The sequence below is a fragment of the Anoplopoma fimbria genome, chromosome 16 (assembly GCF_027596085.1).
Source record: "Anoplopoma fimbria isolate UVic2021 breed Golden Eagle Sablefish chromosome 16, Afim_UVic_2022, whole genome shotgun sequence".
Taxonomy (NCBI): domain Eukaryota; kingdom Metazoa; phylum Chordata; class Actinopteri; order Perciformes; family Anoplopomatidae; genus Anoplopoma; species Anoplopoma fimbria.
In genome coordinates this window covers 1,944,161-1,967,478 of record NC_072464.1, presented here as the reverse complement: position 1 = coordinate 1,967,478, position 23,318 = coordinate 1,944,161, and the positions used below count along the sequence as shown (strand labels likewise).

At 41.3% G+C, this 23,318-nt stretch overlaps 1 protein-coding gene across 2 annotated transcripts; it reads right to left on the bottom strand.

The window, feature by feature from the left end:
• Window positions 1–5,633: 5,633 nt before the first annotated feature.
• si:ch211-184m13.4 (uncharacterized protein LOC798560 homolog) lies at window positions 5,634–7,317 on the bottom strand. Of its 2 annotated transcripts, XM_054615903.1 has the most exons (4): window positions 7,273–7,317; window positions 6,799–7,140; window positions 6,061–6,575; window positions 5,634–5,979 (listed from the first exon to the last, which is right to left on the bottom strand). In XM_054615903.1, exons 2-4 carry the CDS (start codon window positions 7,133–7,135, stop codon window positions 5,815–5,817), a joined length of 1,017 nt encoding a protein of 338 aa, XP_054471878.1. In that variant the 5' UTR covers window positions 7,136–7,140; window positions 7,273–7,317; the 3' UTR covers window positions 5,634–5,814. The 2 variants fall into 2 exon arrangements, with proteins under 2 accessions (XP_054471878.1, XP_054471877.1); XM_054615902.1 differs by lacking the exon at window positions 7,273–7,317 and having other exon boundaries at window positions 6,799–7,147.
• Window positions 7,318–23,318: the final 16,001 nt, after the last annotated feature.

The window sequence follows — 23,318 nt, the reverse complement described above, 5'->3', positions numbered from 1 at the left end:
ATGGATATGTGTCTTGGAGGACGATGAACCTAACAAAAGTGCTGTAATATAGTGCTTTAGTATACACCTATCATACACTACTGGTTCTTTTCTTCTATGTAGCACTTATTGTATTCGTATTAGTTGTTGCACTCACTGTATTCGTGTCAGTTCGCTGCACTTATTGTATTCGTATTCGTTTACTGCACTTATCCTATTCGTATTAGTTTGTAGCACTTATTGTATTCGTATTAGTCTGTTGCAATTATTGTTTTCGTAGTAATTTGCCTCTGCACTATACTTTTGCTCTGGTTTATGCTTTAAGATGCTTGTTTAAGAAAGGAGATGCACTTATAACTTCTGGTGACTAGTAGTTCTCTTGAATACCTATGTTGAATACACTTCCTGTAAGTCGCTTTGGACAAAAGCGTCTGCTAAATGACTGTAATGTAATGTATGTAATTACAGGTTATTTTATAATCCTGTCACTCTATATAATTTTACAGCTTGTATCAATATTCCATGTTTGATCTCACTGCTGACTGGAGAGAATAAATCTCAGCAAGGTTTTGCTCTCTGGTACCAAGATGACAATATGTGGCTCTTACAATAAGCTGATCATTTAAACGGCAGACTACGTAACCAAAAATATAAACATTAAAATGATATACAGTACACTTTTAAAGTTTGAAAGTAGCACTAGTGTCAGACATGGTACAAAGTTCCATGTTCCATATGGTGATAAATATGAAGTGTCTGTAGTGTGATAGCGGGCCTCTCTCCTGTTGTTTAACACGTGGTTGAGATAAGATTGCAACAGTTGTACAGGAAACTTGGCTGTGGCTGTTCAGAGAGAGAAAAAAACAAAACTTTGGTTGGGCAACAAAATTCACATCAAAATGCCAACTTGTGACATTTTACAGAACTTGGTTCTATTTGACATTTGATTATCAGAAAGCTACAAAAGTTTGTTATCTATTGAAACAAGTTACCAACACTACGGTGTGTTTATATAGTTTTATGACCATCAAATTTCACTGCAGCAGAATTTAAATTTGGACCAAAATTCTTCCAGAATCATGCATGATTTGTGCAGAAAGGTCAGCATGTGTAGGAAAGTGACTCATGATGTGTTGAATCTGCACATTTTATTTATAATAAAACCATATTCATGGCTGAGTTAAAGAACTGTGACATTGACATTGATGCCCTCTTTATACAAAGCCTCCAATGCCTAAAAAAACCATCCCCTATAAGGGTTAAAAGAGCTGAGGGGGTTCATCTTAAACAGATGTAAAAAAACACTGTCCTTACACCTGGCAACTGCACTCTAGAAGTCATGTGACTGCAGTTACCTCTTTACTGAGAATCAGTTGGAACTAGCTCCTGTTAAAGCAGAGGACATGATGCAATATTTGGCTCGCTCTAAAGGCCACCAATGCTGCTCAAACTATTTGTTGTTTGTCTATTTATCATCTCATATTTTGCTTTGAATAATGAGCACGACAGCAATTTTGGCAGCTAGAATTTGGAGTACATTTAAAGTATCAAATGTTCAAAAATATCATTTTCTCCTCTATGCACAAAACGTGTCATTCTAAGTCATAATCCTCCAAAACCAGGCACCTCTTCTTAGACACACAGTGCCCTCTTCTGGCAAGAAACGAGTACTGCAGCCGTTGATGTTTAGCTCACTTATGGTTGCTTAAACAGGAACAGAATAGGTCAAAGATTTGCACTTGAAACCTGTTTAGAATACACTAAGAGTTGTGCTGTAACTTCGTCACAGGATGGCAGCAATGTCTTTACTGCTCCATCAGTTTCCCCTTCAAATGATTTCAAAACAGCATTGCAGACAACAGCTCTTTGACTTACTACACTGAATTTAAACAGATACAAATGATTGCAAGTCCATGGTTGTCATTTAGAAAGTGATGAATGTTGATTAGAAACCGTACTTAATATGCACAAAAATCTAAAATAATAAAAATATTTTACTCCTTGTTGAATCGAATTAAAATGAAGAGAAAACAAAAGCACAGAACATTGTATTGTATGAAGCTGACTTCTATACAATCAGACTTCTTTTTACAACCACAACAAAAATTTGATGTGATGAAATTGCACCATTTATTAACAATTCAGACCTGAACTGCCCCTCTATGGGATGTATCAAATAGAAAATTATACTATCAGATGTCTTCTTTAGATACAATACCAAACACTGAAATAAAACCAGAATGCATACTGTTTGACTGCAGCCATGACAGTCTTTCACATCAAAACAGTTGCCTGTGGGCTGGCCGGCTGGACACTATGAACTATTGTGAAAACAATATTGAATGCACATTTAGTTACATTTGTGAGTGACTTGCTTTATATCTAAGAGACGGTTTGGGATGCTGTAGGCTTTTGGCTGGATCTTGTTGGCTGAATTCTCGGTAAGTGTTGACAGCTAAGCTAGCTAGCGTTAGCTTCCAATAGCTGGGCTAATGGAGAAATGCCTAGAGGGCTGAACCTTAGACTACAGGATGGATGACTGCCATGCACAACGTTACTACTGATAAAAGCAGTAAGTCAAGAAGGCTAACTTTAAGTCATTTAAATTACTAACTTTTTGGAACAAAAGTTGTTCTCCCTTTTTGTGATTTTCCGTAATTTGTCCCTTTCTGAGGTATTAGAACAAGAGTAGACTTAGAGGTGGTAAAAAGTGTATTGTTACTTCTCGAACAGATTCAAATAGTGATCATTTTTCGGCATAAAAAAACCGCATTAAGATGTCCATATAAACTTCTCGAGCAATCTGTATATTTAGTAACATTCTGGTAAATATATCTACTGGGAATAAAGATGGACAGCGAAGAAATGGTTTATGGTGTGGAGTGAATCAAACACATATCACCTGGGGATAACCAGGATTCAGTTCTGGGCTACTGCAAGGAGGGTCACAGACGACTAGAAGAGGGCGATGCAAAGACTACCATGCAGCAGAATACAGCTAGAAAAAAGCAGCTGGCAGATGATGACAGGCTGAGAAGCCACAAACTGACACTATCCAGGGTGAGGAAGTGCAAATGTCGTATTCTAACAAGCAGCATCAAGTGTGTGCATCAACAACGTGGGGCTGAACCTGATCAAACCTTCATTGCGCAACATGAGACTAATGGTCTATGATCTAAAGTTAAATATTAACAATTACAAAGAGGGGGTTTTCTACTAAACATGGTGTTTGTTGTCAAAACCAAAAGCCAATCAGCTGTCTGATCAGTTGACAGCCAGCCATTTCCCATCATGCCCTGGGTTCTGAAAACTGTGAGAGAGAACTTCTTTCTTGTGAGGTTATCATTGCCGTGAGGTTATCATTACGTGTTCATGACGTCAGAGCTACTCAGATCAGGAGGCAACCAATGTCAGGGGGCGTTGTCAGTCTGATTGTATAGACGTCTAGGAGAAAATGACTCTACTTCTCTCTTGATTTATCACCTAAGTAAACATTGTGAACCTGAGTTTATGGTCTCAATCTCTAGTTTAAAGTCTTCTTCAATACAGCATGATGTTCATTGAGTAATGTATGGTCCCATTTAGAGACAAATAGACCATAAAACGGAGTATGCTTAAGAGGGTGGCTACTTTGCAATTGACAGGTCCCAGTGAGCAACTTTCTGTTGAAAAGAGGTTAAAAAGACGACTATGGCCATGGGGGAAACAACGTTTAAAATTGGTTCAAAAGTGAACGTTTCTTCACCTATTTGAAGACGTTGATTGAACCGCATTTCAACAAAATTTGCAATAATAATAATCAACGTCTTCAAATAGTTGGTGAATAAACTTTAACTTTTGAACCATTTCTGAATGTCTATTAACCATCACTGTATTTTAAACGTCTTTTAAAACTCAAACTGCTCAAAGTAAAATATGTAGCAATTAGCTAACTAAGAAGTCATAGTAACACATCAACAGTTTCCACTGCCAGGACAAAGAAGCCCATCTGATTCAGGCAACAATTAATTTGTTTTTATTGAGCAACAACATAAATTTAACACAAATACAATTTCTTTAAATACTACAATGAAATTAAAACTACACGATTGTCGAAAAAATCTCCTTTTTCCTTCTTTAAATGTTGTTGTCAAAGCCTCTCTGGAGCCGGTTACAGATGGTCTGCCATATTTCAGATGGACAACTGTAAATAAATCATCATTAAACAAAAAAATATTTACTCTTGAATCAGTTTTTAATGTCTTTTCACCGGTGACCATAGTCGTTTTTTAAACATCTTTTCAACGGAAAGATGCTCACTGAGATATTACCGCCTGCAACGTGAGAAGCATAATATTATACGAATGCTGCTAATTTCGCTTTGTACAATTGGAACCCAGTAGTTCAAGTACTTAGGTAAAGTATGTAGGTAGCATGAAGCCTCACGTTCATTCCGTCAGCTCGACCGATGCGACGGCCGACATCCAAGATGGCAGCTTTTTAGCTCATGTGATGAATAACAGGAAGTGACGACGTCTCCTTTGTCTCTGTCTCTGGGGCTCTATGTCTAACCCATGTAATGGCAGCAACAAAAAAATGGTGTTCCGCTGGGGAGTCATGGCTGTCCCCTGGGATCATTATATAAATTATTCTTATAGGGTCTCTGAAAGTCAGTTACTGTGCCGGGGTTTTCACTGGCACTTTCAGAGACCTTATAAGAATAATTTATATAGTTTATTATAATACTCATTTGTGTATTCTGTGCCTTGACAAATAGATCATGTACAATCACATCGATACACGTCAGTAATGAGTCAAACCAATACAAACCTTCTTGACACAATTTGTTTACATTACTTTCTATGCGAAATGACAGGGCTACATTTCCAAAAAGGCAGGAAATGTTAAAGGTTAAATTTAAATATGGCACTCTGCATTACAAACCGAGAGCGTGCACCTGCTTAAAATATGTATGATACACACACACACACACACACACACACACACACACACACACACACACACACACACACACACACACACACACACACACACACACACACACACACACACACACACACACACACAGCAGCCCCACCACAAGATGTGGGACCCAGCTGGAATGAGGCCTCTGAGGGGGAGCAGGAAAGGTGGATGAGGAAGCGGTGATGGTACACATCTACGCACTCCCACACAGAACTCAGATGTGGGTATGAAAGAGAGAGATGTGACATGGTCTCATTTTGGCTTAACCAAATTTCTTCTATAATATGAAATATGAGACAATAACAGAGCACACATTACAGATGTATTTATTAGCAGCTTCAGTGTCCAATAATAAAATAATTACTCACTCACCCACTTTTCTAGTATTATTATGTATTATATGTGTTTTTCTAGACAAAAAGGAAGCGAAAGTTGCCGTTGTAAAGCATTATTAACCACAACCATTTTAAAGCTTATTTAGGACAGTTAGGATATTTGCTCCTCCTTACAGTGATTCAAGCAAAATTCATTTTTACAAAACTGTATCACATAAGCATGTTACCAAGACAAGCAATAAGATATAATGTAAAAAGAGAAACATAATACATATGGATGAATAAATCCTACACATTGTTCTCAAACAAATATCATTGTGATCAACACCTTAACACTTTTTTTTTCTTAGCTAATTTGATGTTTCCTGCATTTTAATGGATATCCACTACATGTCAACATGCACAATTACCACAATATCTCAAGTGAAATACTTGTTAGTTTTTTCCACAGAGAGAGGGACTAAAATAGATCTTAAACTAGGTCTTCTCTGTGACACTGGTTTTGAATCTCCTGTGAGCAGAGCTGTGGTTTCTTTCAGGTGTTGCTGCTGCTGTTCTCAGCTGTCATTTTGGAGGAGGCGCCGGAAGTATACAGATAGTCTTTGAACAGGCTCAGCACCCGCTTCTTGTAGGTCTTAATGGCAAAGAAGTAGATGACTGGGTCCAAGCAGCAGTTGAAGTTCATGAGAGAAACTGTGATCTGCAGGGAGAGGACAGATCATGAGGAGGAAAATTGACAGGGAATCATTTGAAAAATGTAACGAACAAGCACAGGTCCTACTTGTAAGGACGCCTTAAAGGACCTCAGTTCCTCGCACGTTGCCTGGTGGTGTATCTTTCTTGACATAAACTGCATTACGTTGAGGTGATAAGGGCTGAAGCACACGATAAATGTGAGGAGGACGAGGAGAATAATGGTGTTGACCCTGTGATTCCTCCTCGATCGACCAGTAACGGAATTCTGCTTGGCTGCGGCTCGCAGCTTCAGGTTGATCTTGGCGTAGCAGCCGGCGATGACGGCGAGCGGACAGCAGAAGGAGACGGTGCAGGCCAGGAGCAGGAGATAAGGCGTGAAGCGGGAGCCCTCGAAGTTGAAGTACTCCATGCAGGTTCGCCTCCCCTGGTGCTCGCGCAGCATGCCTCGGAACAGCAGGGGGGCCACTTGCAGGGAGACCAGGGCCCAGACCACGCAGGAGACCCTGCGAACCACCCTCACGCTCCGCAGACACTGCAGCCGGTGTGGATGCACCATGGCCAGGTATCGATCCAGACTGATGCAGGTCATGAAGCCGATACCTGGTGGAAATATGATGGATACACATTGCAGTTTATGCTTCACGCATGCAGAACAATGGCAAAACTAATACTTAATTTCACAGATAAAAAACAAAGATAGAGTTCATGAATCATGACCAAATGGGCTGCACTTCATATACTGTACTTAGAGTGTATGAAGGTTGGAACTTAAGTTTACTGTGTACTGTTTTTTACATTTGGCAACAGAAGCAAACAATATTACCTGCATATGTATTTGCAAAGAAGAGGAGCGTTGTCAGTCTGCAGAAGAGGTCGCCAAAGGGCCAGTCAAAGTGGCGGATATAGTAAATGATTCGCCCGGGCAGAGCCAGTGTGAACAGCGTGTCAGACAGCGCGAGGTTGACCAGATAGACGGAGGTGGAGTTGAACTTCTGCTTCCTCTGGCAGATCACATAGAGGACCAAGCTGTTGCCACATGCACTGATAATGAAAACCACAGAGTAGAAAATAGGGAACAGCACCACGGCAGACCTCTGGTAGACAAACAAGTCGCAGCTGCTCTGGTTTGGAGGGTTTTCTGTGATATTTTCAAACGCCATTTCACCTGTCATTTTGAGAAAAATGATTAAATTATTAATCAAAAGGCAGAAAACAAGAGGCCATAAGCAAAGGAACAAGAAAACAAAGGAAAACTGGGCTGCACAGTAGATGAAGATAATATATGGATAGGACTTACAACAAGAGACACAGTTCCCCAGCTGATCTACTGTTTACACTCCTCACTGTGGTGGATGTGGTTGTACACTGAGCTGTGTTACTTGAAATGGTTCTGAAAAGGTTGGATGAAGTTTTCAAATCCCACCTCTCCTTTTTGACATCATATGTCTGTCAAACCCACTCATACTGTAACCTCAGTAGTTTGTAGATTTCTATGCACTGTGCATAGCAGACTGTTTTATAGCTTTTCCTTGACATTTTTGAAACAAATGTGATATAAAGTCCCCTCAATTAACTTAAATTAAATTCATAGTGGCTTTATTGGCATGAACATAATAATAAAAAAGCATTAAAATGCAAAAGTACACTAATATTAAAATCCCTCTATCTCTCTCCATTTATATATATACAGTCAGGTCCATAAATATTTGGACATTGACACAATTTTCATCATTTTGGCTCTGTACACAACCACAATGGATTTTAAATGACACAATGAAGATGTGCTTTGAGTGCAGACTTTCAGCTTTAATTTGAGGGTATTTACATCCAAATCAGGTAAACACTGTAGCAATTACAACAAATTATATACATGGTCCCCCCTTTTGAAGGGATCAAAGGTAACTGGACAAAGTAACATAATCATAAATCAAATTGTCACTTTTAATATTTGGTTGCAAATCCTTTGCAGTCAATGACAGCCTGAAGTCTGGAACCCATAGACATCACTAGACGCTGGGTTTCATCCCTGGTGATGCTCTGCCAGGCCTCTACTGCAACAGTCTTCAGTTCCTGCTTGTTCCTTGGGCAGTTTCCCTTCAGCTTTGTCTTCAGCAAGTGAAATGCATGCTCAATTGGATTCAGGTCAGGTGATTGACTTGGCCATTGCAGAACATTCCACTTCTTTGCCTTGATAAACTCTTTGGTTGCGTTTGCAATATGCTTCATGTCATTGTCCATCTGCACTGTGATGCACCGTCCAATGAGTTTTGAAGCATTTGGCTGAATATGAGCAGATAATATTGCCCGAAACACTTCAGAATTCATCCTGCTGCTTTTGTCAGCAGTCACATCATCAATAAATACGAGGGAACCAGTTCCATTGGCAGCCATACATGCCCATGCCATAACACTACCAACACCATGCTTCACTGATGAGGTGGTATGCTTTGGATCATGAGCAGTTATTTCCCTTCTCCATATGCCACACCTAATGTTTTTGCTATCTCTCTGATGGGTTTGTTTTGATTCTTCAGCCTAATGATGGCTTGCTTCACTGATAGCGACAGCTCTTTGGACTTCATATTGAGAATTGACAGCAACAGATTCCAAATGCAAATCCCACACTTGAAATTAACTCTAGACCTTTTATCTGCTCCTTGTTAATTAAATAATGAGGGAATAACACACACCTGGCCATGGAACAGCTGATTAGCCAATTGTCCAATTACTTTTGGTCCCCTCAAAACGGAGGGACCACGTATAAAATGTCTTGTAATTCCTACACCGTTCACCTGATTTGGATGTAAATACCCTCAAATTGAAGCTGAAAGTCTGCACTCAAAGCACATCTTGATTGTTTCATTTCAAATCCATTTGATTGTGTACAGAGCCAGAATGATGAAAATTGTATCAATGTCCAAATATTTATGGACCTGACTGTATATAATTTGTATTGCCTATATATTTTTGTAAAGGACATTTGATAAATTGCACAAATCTCTTTCAAAGCTCCTACACAATTAAGTTTTTATAGCTACATCTACATGTTTATGAACTGTATACATGTATGATATATACATTTCATATACTGTTCCGTCTTGGCCAACACATTCTCACTCCCAACTCATCAAATGCCAACCTGGTCAGTGGCCCTAAGCTTCAAACTATGACTAAACTCGGTACCCCTCTAATGTCAGCTTTAGACTTGTCTGGGACGGCTTGTCAACTTCCGCGTATCACATGCATACAGTGTCTTTTCAAAATAAACTTCCAATAAGATAAGATAAAATAATCCTTTATTAGTCCCGCAGCAGGGAAATTTGCAGGCTTACAGCAGCATAGAGTAAAGTGCACACAAGAGACATAGTAGAAGAAAGACAAGATAAAACAAACAAAAAACCCCCCAAAAAAACAAGTATTATAAATAAGCAATAAAAAACAGTAGAAAATCAACAATAACTGAAATATTATATTTACAGACAGAAAAAACTATTTTAACTATTATTGCACAGTGTAATGTATTGCACAGGTTTTTATTGTCATGTTTTTTATTGTATTCAATGTAGGTCAACTTAGTTTTTATGTGTACTTGGTAATGTTAAACAGGCATATTTTTATCTCAAGTTACAGTTACAACATGTTTACATGCGTTAATGCTCATAATCCGCCTTGTTTTTCTCACCCTGGCTGTCCTGCAGCACCTCTTCTCATCCTCTCTCTAAAACCGCTCCTAGTGCTTGCTCCTCCCTCCAGAAAGCAAAGTTTTCCCTGATTGGTCAGCTAGCCCGCTCTGTTGTGATTGGTCAACGTTTCACATTTCAAAAAACTCTTCCTCTGGAGCTTCAGCTCCGTCTCTCTCTTTTGTTGTTTGAGGGCCAAACTTTTAGGTCACTTCCGTAACATTGTGACCTCATAAAGTTACAGAAGTGAAGGAGAGAATTCAATGGAGCCATTTCAGGCAGCTCAGGAGCAGTGTGTCTGAGGGGGAGGGTAACTCCTTTTAGGAGTGGACTTCAGGTTTTACACTCTACGGACCTTTTACAATATATAAATTTATATATATTTTTGTACATGTAAAATTTACATGTACAAAAATATATATAACGCACTAAAAGAGAGGGGAAAAGTGGAAAAGCATAAAAGGGCCACTTTAAGGCAACAAAGGTACTAGGTTAGGCTTAAAAAAGATTGTGGTTGGGGTTAAAATAAGAAGCCTACATTTGTAATGCAAGAGAAGTAATTAAGTGACGATTCAGGTAAACACTGCTAGCTCTGTAAGCGCATTTGCCGAAGTTCAGAATCAGAATCAGAATCAGCTTTATTGGCCATGTATGCGTATGCATACAAGGAATTTGACTCCGGTTTCTTCCACTCGCTAATACACAGAAACAGACAAATAAACAAAAAAACAAGGAGGTCGAAAAGAACAAAGGATAAACATTTAACTATTATGTACAACATGAAATTTTAAAATGCAAAAGTATATATATGAACATAAAACACAAAAACAACGACAATGAAATGTAGATACAATTGCAATGATGCAGAGTGCAAGGCTGCTTGAATAAATATGGGACGGTTGTAACAGGATATTTTATGTACATAAGGAAGGTGAGATGTATGTATATCATTTAGAATTAAAAATGTTGGAGGGCTCCTCCTAAAGTCCACTGTCATCTCCACAGTTGTGAGCTTGTTCAGCTCCAGGTTGTTCTGACCACACCAGAGGGTCAGCTGATCAACCTCCCGTCTGTACGCAGACTCATCACCGTCCCTGATGAGACCGATGATTGTTGTGTTGTCTGCTAACTTCAGGAGTTTGATAGCTGGATCTCCTGAGGTGCAGTCATTAGCAGTGCAAACTTGACTGCAGAGATGCAGAGATGCAGTCAAGTTTGCACTGTTGTGCCGCTGGCTCAGGCGTCACCACGTTGAGAGCTGTTGAGAGACAACTGAAATGCTCCCAATCAATTCCCATCATGCAAAGTAACATACAAAGTAACTTCTGTTTTTGTTTCTCAGGTGTACAACACAAACCATATAACTCTGGAGGAAAGTATCAACACTAAATGTTAATGAGTAACCTTGTTGATACCCACTTTATGTCCCAAATAGAAGATGAGTCCATACTATGAGACTGCGAGAACAACCACAATGTGGTTGATACAAGTGTGCTGCAGATTGCTTTAAGTGTGTGTTAGAGAGATAGAGAGAGAAAGTAAGCAAGTACTGATTGCCTTAACGTCGCTTCTCTGCATGCATGAAGTATCCATTTAAGTTTGGTTGCTTTGGTCTAGCTGGAGTTCAATTAAATTTATTTGCACTACTGCTTGCAGCGAGTGCAGCGGATTCTTGAGAAAGGTTAGATGTAGTGATTAAGTGTGAGGTTTTATAATACCTTCCTGCCGCTGAGGTTTTTCAAGTTTGAACTTTACGTAGCTGAGGTAAAGGCATGCAGGCCTGAGGTGGAGCTGATGGAAGATATAGAAGGAAGCTGAAGTGTTGTTGGTGCTTGAAAAAAAACAATAAAAAAACGATGTGTGATCTTAGGATGAATCACTAACGGCTTGAAGAATTCCACCTCTACATACCTCTCAACCACCAACCCACTATACATATTTAAAACGTGAACAATCCCAACTGAAAAAATAAATAAAACTGGTGTTAAATTCTGAGAATCGTTATGGTGGTTATAAAGATGTGGCAAAGCAGCTTCACTTCAGCAAACAAAACCATCTCAGTTTGCAAATTCTCCCTCATCATTTGAAAAAAAGAAATCCAGTTAATAGCCATTAAGACTTGTATTTTATAAAAGATCATTTGTGGAGCAACTTGGTAGCGCTCTGGGTTTCATTCTTGCCATGGGATTTCCCAGTTTCCAGTATGCCCCTATAGTGTTATCTGTCTAATAAAGGTGAACAAAAAAAAAGACAAAAGATAATTTTCTTGTAAGAGTTCACATTGCCAGGACCTTTCAAAGATTTTAAGAGCCAAAAACCATAACCATATCACTTTAAGCCTCAATCAAAATACAAATGTTCCAATGGTGTGCTAAATCATATCATAGTATTGTAAGACTAAAGGTACAGTACAGTGGCCAAGCTAACAATAGCAGTACAGTAGTAGTAGTAGTAGTACACTGGCTGCAGTATCTCGTCACGCTCGCCCACCAAAGCTCTCCAGCTTGGTGTAATCGAAATGGATGGCTGCTGGAAAGGCAAAAGGTCACTAATTGTCACCAGTCAAATGCGGTTATAATACGGCTCACTTAGGTCACAATAAGAGCTTCATGTAGACCATGTCACCTGCAGGTTAGGAGCCTGCTGCACTTCAGGCCCGCATTTCATGCTCCATTAATTCGGTGCGTAGAGATAAACATCTCGTGCGCTGCAAAAAGGGAAAGACACGTCGTTTGTCGAGCGCTCACTAGGTGTCCTGGGGGCAGGAGGGGGTTCTCAGTGTTAAATACAGCGGGAGGACGTTGAAAGAAGGAGATGATCACTTCTGCTCATGCATGCCCTTTGAGTTTTCACTACCCAAAATAAGCAGTTTAACCCATAATGAGAATCTACATCAATAACTTTTACCTCCCTACAAATGTGCAAACCTGCTCCTGTTGATGGTTTGAACCTAAAACCCAAAGCTGGAAATAGCGACAATGCCTCTCTTTTTGTAGCATCTCTACACCTAAATACCTAAATGTAATCTATTCTAAAGGACTGCTCAGAATACGTCGTGTTTTGATTTAAAGTATTCTATTTTACACATCACACCAGCACTGTGAAAATGGTGCACACGGTGTGTAGCAGCTTTCTGGGTTGACGGGTGTGTGACATGAAAGGTCTTAGGAAATTGAAAGTGACGACCCAGCATGGAACATGCATGGAAGTCACTTCTCAGAAATGTGACCTTTTTCTGGTTGTTAAGTCAGGGGTGGGCTCAAAAAAAGAGGGGTGGGGGGGGACAAACTGATTTGAAAAGAATTATACAATAGTCAATGGTTGCAACTGCAGCCCTATAAAAGAACACCCCAGAAGGCATATCGTTTTAAAGGCACCCCTCGTGGTGGTGGTGGTGGGGGGACTGGCGGTGTGTTGCTGAGGCAAACTGGGAATGACTTCTGGTGTCCTCGACGTGTGTGGAACAGCCAGCGTGGTTCCACAAATGATGCCTAACCAAATTTGGGATGTTTGTCGCTGCCAAAATGAATTGTGTGTGAAACTTCCCCCCACGCGGTCCAAGTTTAAGTCTGCTTCATCAGACCAACTTCAACGTGCGGCTGTGGACCCAGTCAGCAGTCAAACAAAAGCAGTGTACTGATGGACAATCACTACTCAGGTAATGGTGGGTTTTTACACATAGACATGCAGTATATTTGTGTGTTCAGTTGCAATGCAGGCTGCTATAAATGTTAACTGCTATTAACACATAAAGCCACTAGAGGGGGTGCAATCACTACGAATCAGAAACAGAAAATAACAGTTATTCACATTCATATTGAAAGACAAATTTTATTTGAGCATAATGTTTAAGCTTTTACACATTTATTTTAGTTCGTTTCACTTATTTAATATTTCCATTTTACAAAGTCAGTGTAGTGGTGTTAAAATTGCGTGCCTTGGTGCATTTATGCATTTGTGTGTGTTTGTGTGTGTGTGTATGTGTGTGCGTAAGTAGACTGCTGGACATACCGCAGGGGGACTCCTGCGTTGTCAGGGGGCCTCATGTGGCTCGTGTCTGTTCTCATCATCACCACCACCCCCCTTCACCCTCAACCCCACCGACCAGATCCCCCCTTACCCACACACACACACACACACACACACACACACACACACACACACACACACACACACACACACACACACATCAGCCACCGCCTGCCCTGCACGGGCCCTTGTCCCCAGCTCCACAACGCTTTGCGTGTAGACTCTCTTCGTTCACACTTTGCTTCATGCTTGTCACCCTTGCCACTGATGAGCTCTTTGTTGTTCTTCCAGCTAAACACTTTTAGACCCTGTGCTTCACAGAGACCAGTACGCCGCATAAAAAAGTACGGTGAAGATACAAGTGCTCTCGTGCTGACTGAGGGTGTGTGCGTGTGAAGGACCCGTTGTTTCATGCTGTCACAGGTGTGCGTGGACAGTATTTTAAAGCCACAGTCTACAGTCCCTTTCATTCATGGCGGGTCTTTCTTAATCTAACATGTCACGGTGTTGACACTGGTGTGGCTGGTTGTGCTAAAATGCACAACCAGCCACACCTGTTTGAACTGCTCGTGACTTCACACTCATGAACATGCTGCGACTTCCTCCCACGTTTATGAAAGCCTCATGGTACATAGACTCATCACACGCACATATACAACTCACAAGAGCACAAACAGAAGGGAAGCTCTGATTGGGGGTTCTTGATTGTTATAACCTGAAAAAGGATACATTTCAATGACTTTTAGTGGTCTGAAGAAAGAGTACAGCAAAAGAGAGTTTAAAAGTTGTACCTTAAAGATCTCAATGTTGTTTTCACTAATCCCGTCTCTTAATTTGTAAGCGAAGTGGCCATAAAAATATCTTTGCTTTCTAAGGAATTACCAGTAATTTACTGGAAAAATCAACAACCATACCCTCTATGCTCTACTGTTTTAGGGGAGTTGTATGCTGAGTACTTTTGCTGGATTTGCATAACCTACGTAGAGCTAAAGTAGTAACAAGTACAAGTGTGAAACAAAAATGTTGATTTTGCTTAACAAAATAATTTGAATCCCTGAACAGTTCATTTACAGTCTGTAGGGAACAAAAGAACAAATGCAATACGAACACATGCATATTCAATGATGTATTTTGAGCTCATGAACACTGAATAAGGAATGCAGGGCTGAAATTGCACATGAAGAACTCCAAATAGTTGTAAATTACATTGACAACAAAAACACATATTGCAGACACAGACACGTGACTTTTTCTAGTCTGGTTGACTAAATCTTAAACGGATTAAGTCAATCGAGCAAACAAAAAGTGATACATCAATGATCATCAGGACAATTAGCCCACTCCCCTCCATAGGTGAATCACAGGTCAGAGGTCATCTACAGTGCAGCACCCCTGGGGCTGCTGTGAGTTTGTGACTTGGTCAGCAGCACGGATACTTTTGCAGATAAAGGATCTGAAACTGACTTCACATGCTATGTGGTTGTGGTTTATACTTCTGCTAAAATTATTTGAGAAGCTGAGCAGCACCATCTTCAGGATCTGAAGTAAAACAGTCCTTCCAGCGCTGAGCTCTGACCTTTGGCCTTTGATATTCCCTTCTCTACTGTTGTTTTCATTATCTTTTTTTTCATATTCTCTAAAATTACTTTTCTTTTATGTTTAATTGTTCATATACATATATGACCTGGGGTTTCTGTTGTGCTTTCCTGCTGTCTCTGATATGATTTAGTGTTCAAGGAAATGTGTACATTTTTCAAAAAACAACACTGTAAATGTTTTCAAAACTTATGAAGGCTGAAATGCAAACTTACACTGCAGAAAATGTGTGCACACATCCAAGCTCATGTACATAAGGTTGAGCGAACGTTGTCCCAATGACTGCTGAGTTTTTCTGTCGCTGTTCCTCTTCACTAGCGTTACCCCAACATGTACATAGCGCACTTAAAACAAAGCCCTCATTCTTCTGTGGCCACCGGCTGAAGACGTGGCCTTGTTCGGCGGTCCGTGCCACGGCAGGTTTTCAGGTCATCTGAGGCGATGTGCATATTTTGGATGTCATCTCGGCTGTTGTATTATTGTTTTATTCACAGGGCATGGACTAATTATTTCAACAGCTCTCTTCATTCGGGTGCAGACTGACAGTTGCCGTCATTGGAGTGATCAGTCCGCTTCTCGGACTCTGCCGAGGCTATTTGATGTATATTAACAATAATTGGTGCCACCGCCACAATGATGTTTAGTAAACCTTTGTGCTATTTTCCAGGAGGATGCCCATGAGGAATTTCTGAGTGGCTGCTCCGTCTACGCAGACGCCTTCAGAGTCAGGACAGATGGGGAGGACTGCTGTCCTCTGCAGATCAGAGACACCACGACCTAATCATCGTCACATGCAGGACATACAGTCGTCCTCGTTGTCGTGTTGTCTCTTCCGATCAACGGTATCTACCGCATGCGCTCCGATTCCATTACTGTAACAGCTTCATCTGCTGGATCATATTGAGCAAGTCGAAGACAATGTGGCGTTTGTTATCATAAACAATTGTATGGATGACTATGGGGTATCTTTTGAGACAGAATTTACCCGTCACGTGATAGCGACATGCGAGAAAGTCACACTTATTAACAAATTAGGTTTATGTTGGTCATAAAAAAGATAATTAATTCATATTGTTTATTGTTTTTTACAATAAATAATATGATTTGTTTGCAATCACATGCACACAAATACCAGCAAATAAAAAATAAAAAATAATTGACGCCTTTTTGAATAAATTTGTGTCAGCAGACAAGGAGTTGTTATTTAGTTCAATTTTATATTTTGATAAAAATTGACGTTCTTTAGTAAATTAAACATTATTACTGCTTGTCAACTAAAGAATTCCCATCATGCCTTGTCATTTTGAGTGCCCCGACTCAAAATGTGTGTGTGCTGTTGTTATGTTTGATTCTGTGGTAGAATTACAAGTTACGTTGTTCCCCTCCTTATAATCCTGGCAGCCGGGGCCGATTGGAGTGAGGTGGCGGAGTCTCCGGTTCCAGCGTCTAGCGGTGACTCCAGCAGGTCTTGAGTGTGCCAGATCCTACAAGTGAATGGGAGGCAGATGTGCGGTGACAGCGCTACGCTCATTAGGCTGAATCAGTGTCACACTGTGACAACTGGCCAACTTGAGGCTTCTCTCGTCACTCAGAGCTTTACCATGTTCAGCCGAGACCAAGATTCGACTCTCCCAAGACCTCTGTTTGAAACCATCAACCTGAAGCTCTGGATTCTCTCTTTTGCCCCCAAAACAACACCTTTAGGTTGAATCACTATCTTTTAAATACACCATCGAAAAGCAGCCATAATGCTCTTCTAAACCTTGAACCAACTTCTTCTCTGCAACCATCTTTGATCCCAGTGGTGTCCCCTGCCTCTGACCACTGGTCTACCCCCGCTATCCCAGCTGTGTGGTCAGCTCCGGCCCCCTCGGGGGGCTCCGTCCCTGGGCTGAAGTTGTGATATCTATTTCAGTCCACTAGAGACCAAACAGCCGCCGCCGTAGCTCCAGAGAATTCCCTGTCCGGCGATTACTGATGGTTGCGCTCCGCTCATATGCTTCAGCATCTCCCGTGTCCAAACTGCTTAGCATCTGACGGGTCGCTCTGAGCCATTAAGGCCAGTTCGCAATTATAGATGTGTGGCTGCTGGACAGAGAAACAGATGTGCTTTGATGTATTTACGGTAGGGTGGATTGGGGGGTGGAGGGGAGGTTCATCACAGCTTACTAGCATGCGTGGGTCAGCTCACGCACCTCTGACATCCCTTGTCTTTCAGTTCACTTGACATGCACTTGTGTCTTTTAATCAGCAAAAAGTTAAGTGATGAATGGGCACTGAGAGAGAACGGCTATAGCAGCTGCTATGTGTGTGTGTGTATGTCTGTGTCTGTCAGCACACATAATCAAGCATGTGTGAATGTAATGCATGCGCGTTTATGCCTTCAATCTACATGTGCCAACCGCAAACCGAGCATGTGTGGAGGTGAGAGCTTTTTGAATGGAAATTTTGGACGACCCTGTTGCACTGAATAAAAAGCGAACCAATTGGAGCCCCATCTGTTCGAGCACCCAAATCCACCAAAGGGCAAAATAGTTAGTGTTGCGGTACATTTTTAACGCCTTGTCTCCTTTTTTTTTTCTTCCCCCCTCTGCTTTAAGTGCTTTGGGTGGTGAAAAATGGAAAACAAATGTACTGTTGACAGCTCTCTTATGCCCAGGGTGTGTGCGTATTTATATCATAAAGGTGCCAACACATCCTGGTTTTACAGGCTGACCATCGCTAGGGGGAGAAGGGAGGGGGACAGAGCAGGGAGGAGGGGGAGTGTGTGTGTGTGTGTGTGTGTGTGTGTGTGTGTGTGTGTGTGTGTGTGTGTGTGTGTGTGTGTGTGGGGGGGGGGGGGTATCCTGTAGCTCATTCTGGTAATTACTAGATCAGTGATGAATAGGCCTTGATAAGCCTGTGACAAATTAGCTTACAACTAAGTCTGCTGTGGTGTGAAATTTGTATTCATTTGAAAAGAATGTAGCTTTATAATCAGAGCAGGACATCTACAAGTGGAACCTGCTGGTTGCATGTTTGGTCCTGGTGTATCTACAGTAGGCCTCTGGACCTGGACTGCATAAAGACTAAAGCTGAATGTCTCCCATGAAGCTCGGGGCGCAGTAATAACTTGGACTCGGCCCCGGCGATTGAAGCGGAGCATGCCACGGCGATATTCAGTCATTCTTCCTCCTCGTCACTTGTCTTATTGTCGCCACTTTGCTTGTATTAAAAATTCACGGGTCACTTGTATGGCATTTAGCGCTTGTCTCCAGCGGGCCGCACGCCCGTGCTAACTAGTCAATTGTGACCACTTTTCACAGCGGCGGCAAACGCCTTGGGTGAACTGTGATTTCATAAATGTTTATGGTGTCAGTGGCGAGCCTGATGGGGGTAAAATGGTAATAACTCCACTCTACCAAATATGAATAATGAATGAACTCATATCATTTCATAAATCAGATGGGATGTGCAACATATGGAAATAAGCAGGCACATCCTTGCCACTGGGTTCCGCTGTTAAACAAGAGCACCGCATTTTAATCCGCCTTCACCGCCGCGATGCTGTGTCCTGTATGTTGCAGCCGCACAGCATCACTGTCTGCTGTACCATCACAGTGGTTGCATTCAGCCGAGTGCACAGAGGGAGTCCAACATTGACATTGTGCTGTAAGCAGGCCCTGTCCTGAGGTGAACCATGTGTACACAGCTTTAGGTCCTCTCTGATGTAGGTGTTTCTCAGTCCGCCGGTGTCGTGTTGCGAGGCCACCAACCCACTGTGCTTGTGCCGCGTCAGTGCGCTTAAAGGAGTACTTTATGGGGAACATTCATTCATAAAGCTTGTATTCAAGAGAGCCACTGCCAACACTGGAAGCCAAGTATATTGAAAATAGTGTAGTTTCTATATCCCAAGCTTCTCACAGCTCTTATTGTAGCCAACAAGATCTTTTCAGACTTTGAGTAAACATGTTTATCGATTGTAGAATTATCCCCATAACCACTGAAGTGCAAAAAACTCATTCCCTCAACAAAATGACGGGTGCCCAAGAAGTTAATATTTCAAGCTCTAGCTGGTCCTGCTCATTAATTCAGTTAAATGAAGTGAGAGAGGAGGAATCAGGGTGAACCGAACGGGAAAAAAAGCCCTTTAAACCATTTCCTGCCAGTTGGGTAACGTGCAGAAAAGTCGGAGGCATGATGTTTGTCTATCCTGCTTTCTTTTCACCTTCGCCTTTTTATCTTAATGCGGATGCGTATTTGTTTTATTTTCCTATGTTTGGTCTCATATCTTTTCCTGTGTTTGCGGCATCGCTCCTTCCCTCTCTCTCTCCCTCTGTTTTTCTCATGATTGCTGGGTCAGTAACTTGGCGGTGGATTGGGTCAGGGGGCGCAGTCGGGTTTTGTCCACCAGCTTTCGGCTGTGAAGGCTAATGCCTCCTGACACTCTTAGCTCCATCAGTCCCGGCCGCATCATTCCAGTAATGCAGAAGTCATCGGGGCCTGGGATTGCGTGAGGGCTCTCATCTGGAAACCCAAACAACCTTAACCTCATTGAATTCCTGTTGAAGAATGCAAAAATTAATGAATGGATTAAGTTGCTGCTTTGTCTCATTGGATTACTTAATATTGTTTGGGATTGATGCGCTGTTGGAGAAACATCTCTGAAGTGGTCCCATGTAATGTTTGGAGAGGAATATTCCAACATATTTGCTCATGTTAAAGTCCATAAACATACACTATTGATTGTGTGCAGGCCATGTTGTAATGTATGTTCAAAGGCCAAAGTTTAACCTGGTTTGTGTGGCCTCTTTAGCTGGTGCGCTGGTCTTTTCCAACCATACTACACTTCCTTTACAGGCACTCAACTGAATTGTTGCTTAACCTGCTCAGTGACCCTGCCACATGCTATCTGCATCCTTCCATCCCAGATCCACCACTACACTATTCCCCTTGTGGGCAAGGGGTTTTGCTATGCGTCAACCAGAGCTGCAGACTCGAAGAGGGGAAATCCATAAACCTTGTGTGTGTAGGGCAGAGAGAAAAAAAAAATCAGCACCAGTGCTTACTCATCTGTTAAAAACGGAGTGATCTGCAAAGTTTGTATGAGAGGGTTTTTGACGGTGCCCTGCTGCTTTGTCAGTGCAGCACATGCTGCAGGCACTGGCATCCCCTATTGCCTTCCAGGTCATTGGCCAGGCCCAGCGGGAGGTGGGCTTCTAGCCCCATGACACGTCCTTCATTCACAGCTGGATCCGTAACAAGGTATCATAGCAAATGAGTCGGTAAAACATCACTGGTTTGAAGAGCGTGAAAAATTGTCATGATATCATTTGTAATTCCTGATCTGGACTGCCGTTGGTAAGACGAAGGAGAGATAGAGAGCGAGAAAGAGAGAGAGAGTGATGTGGTAATGAAGGGGTTTTATTCCTCTGCGCCATCTCCACCAGTCTGGGTCCCCCTTTCCTCTCCACCAACCCACAGCCTGACCCCCTAAAAAACTGATGCCTGAGGGGTGTGTTGGGGAGAGATCCAAACTAATGTAAGGAGGCAATAATTAAACATCTCGTGATTCTCAGCCAAGTGGGTTATAGGTGTTGGAGTCGTAACATGAGAGCTTTGTGACACATTGTCCGCTTCCTTGAATGTGGATTTTGCTCCTCATTGCACATGACGTGGTGGTCGTCGTGGTGTGTCAGGTTGGGCCTTCCCCCCGGTGCGTTGCGGTGATGGTGGCAATGTTTGGGGAGATTGGACAGGGGAGTTAGTGAAATGGTTTTGGAAACATTACAGCTGCTGAGAATGATGCATAAATTATTGCTAAAATATCAACATACAGTGGCGTTACTTATAATTGTTTTTTATTTTAAATTAAAAAAAAAAATTGGGACAGACAATATATGCTTTTCTTTTTTTTAATGGTAACATTTTTTTTCTATTTTTATGAAATACTTTTAAAAGAAGACTCCTTTTATAACTGTCATGTAACTGTCAGTCCATGGTAAACATTTCTGGATCTCCATTGTTTTATTGCCAAATTCATTGTCATTAACCAAAACCTTTGTTTGTGTAAATTACATTTGTCATACTTGAAAATCTTGTATTTTGTGTTATAATATTCCTGAAGGAAAACTATCATTAAAAAAATGACATAACCCGCACTCTGTATTATGTAATAAAATTAGACACATAACCACTTGTGATCTTTAACCTTTCTGTGTTGAGAGTACAGTTGGGTGTGAGGCCGTGTACAGGTTTGATGGATGCAAAGAATGGACAAACACTAGCTCCCTCTAAAACCACAATGGAGACCTTGGATCTAAATGTCATGGTTTCATAACGGATACACTGACATTTGTGTGATGGGATTTAGCCATGGGTTAATATAGCCATTGCTGGCAAACCGCATTGATGTCCATCTCACTCGGGCTGTGAAGTCTATCTTACCATTTTTTTTTTGTTGGTGCCCTCACAGAAGTTTCTTTCAAAGGGAATTGGATTGGATTCTATGCTGGTTAAAGCCAATTATTTTATCAGAAAATAACCCTGTTTGATATGTAGGTTTGTTTTATATGATGTTAATGTGCCTCAGGAGCAGTTCAGATCATGCTTTTTTTGTTGAGTGTTGGTGCTGGGGAGTTGGGGTGGGGGGGCTGTCGGGGAAGGCGGGCGATCAGCATTAAAATCAGAGCCATGTAAATCTAATCAATTATACAGTTTTTCAGATAAAATGTTGGTAAATCAAAACACATTTTCCAAAAGTCACAGTATAATGAGAAATTTAAATTGGAAACAGAAACCATTTGTTTATTATAAATGCCAGGGTGAGGTGGTGACTCGCCATCCATAAATTTCGTTATCCTTTCATATTCCTTTTATCTATGACTACAGCTTTGGCACTCATTCAAGATTTTAATGAACCCAGACTTCTGAGGCATCAAGGCCTAGTGATGCATTGTCCATTTGGATCAGGGCGTACAGAGGGGGGACAACGACGAGAAGCTTTTGCCTTTGACATAATATTTTATATTCTATTGCCTTACAGGGGGGTCATTAGGTGATTGCAACATTTAACAACATAACAGATTGACAAGAATAAACACATATTCAGCATATATCTGGAATTAACAACCAGACTGATGTCTCGTGTGTGTGTGCGTGTATGTGTGTGTGTGTGTGTGTGTGTGTGTGTGTGTGTGTGTGTGTGTGTGTGTGTGTGTGTGCATGTGGCAAAGGGATGACTTGAATCAAAAAAACAATTTTCTGTGCTTTATGGGGATACAGAGAACCCCCCTGCTCTGGCGCGACCTGGTGTCGGCTGCTTTCTTGAGCTCAGAGGTTCCTAGGGGAGACCAGAATGGAAGTTGAGCATCTCGCTGTGATCCAAAGAAAGTGTGCCAAATGCTATCAAAACTGGATTAGCAGACAACAATTGTGTTCGATGAACGGAAGGGGGGAGGGAAAGGAGTAGTTTCTAAGGAACCAATGGATGGAATTTTCCAACTCCATTGTGTTTTTTTTTATCACATGTAGGAAAGGTTGCATGCATAAGCCATCTTTGTTTATGGATCAAATTCTAAGTAAAATAACCCACGTTTCATACCTGATCATTGACTGTATAAAAATCTGTTGCCTATTTGTATGTAATTCAGATGCTTTCAGATCACTTGTCTGCCATTAGCGTTGAAATATGTTTTCCATGTGTTGTTGGCCTTTGGAAGGGAGGATCATCTATTAAGAACATGGCCTATGTGTCATTTATAATGACCTAGAGAGTAAATAATGGCAAATAGTCACATCAGTAGTTCCCATAATTTCTGTCTACATGCAACCACAGACAAATGTTTCCCTCACAGATCGTTTAAGTTAAATATTTTTTAGAGGCCACCTAACCAGTAATACAAAAAAAAGGTTTAATGTCCAAAAATAATATACCAATGATTTGTTTAGCAGAAATGTGCACAGACTTCTTCAGTGTCCCATTGGGGTTGTCCTGACCCCCAGGTTCGGAACCAATACATTACATAAAAGGAAAGTCTATTGGTGTACACTTTCTGGT

Excerpts from the sequence above, each read along its gene's own strand:
- si:ch211-184m13.4 (XM_054615902.1), bottom strand. The coding sequence starts at position 7,147 with ATGACAGGTGAAATGGCGTTTGAAAATATCACAGAAAACCCTCCAAAC. Across the intron at positions 6,576-6,798 it reads CTTTGCAAATACATATGCAG|GTATCGGCTTCATGACCTGC; the intron begins GTAATATTGTTT and ends TATTTCCACCAG. Across the intron at positions 5,980-6,060 it reads CCTTTAAGGCGTCCTTACAA|ATCACAGTTTCTCTCATGAA; the intron begins GTAGGACCTGTG and ends CTCTCCCTGCAG.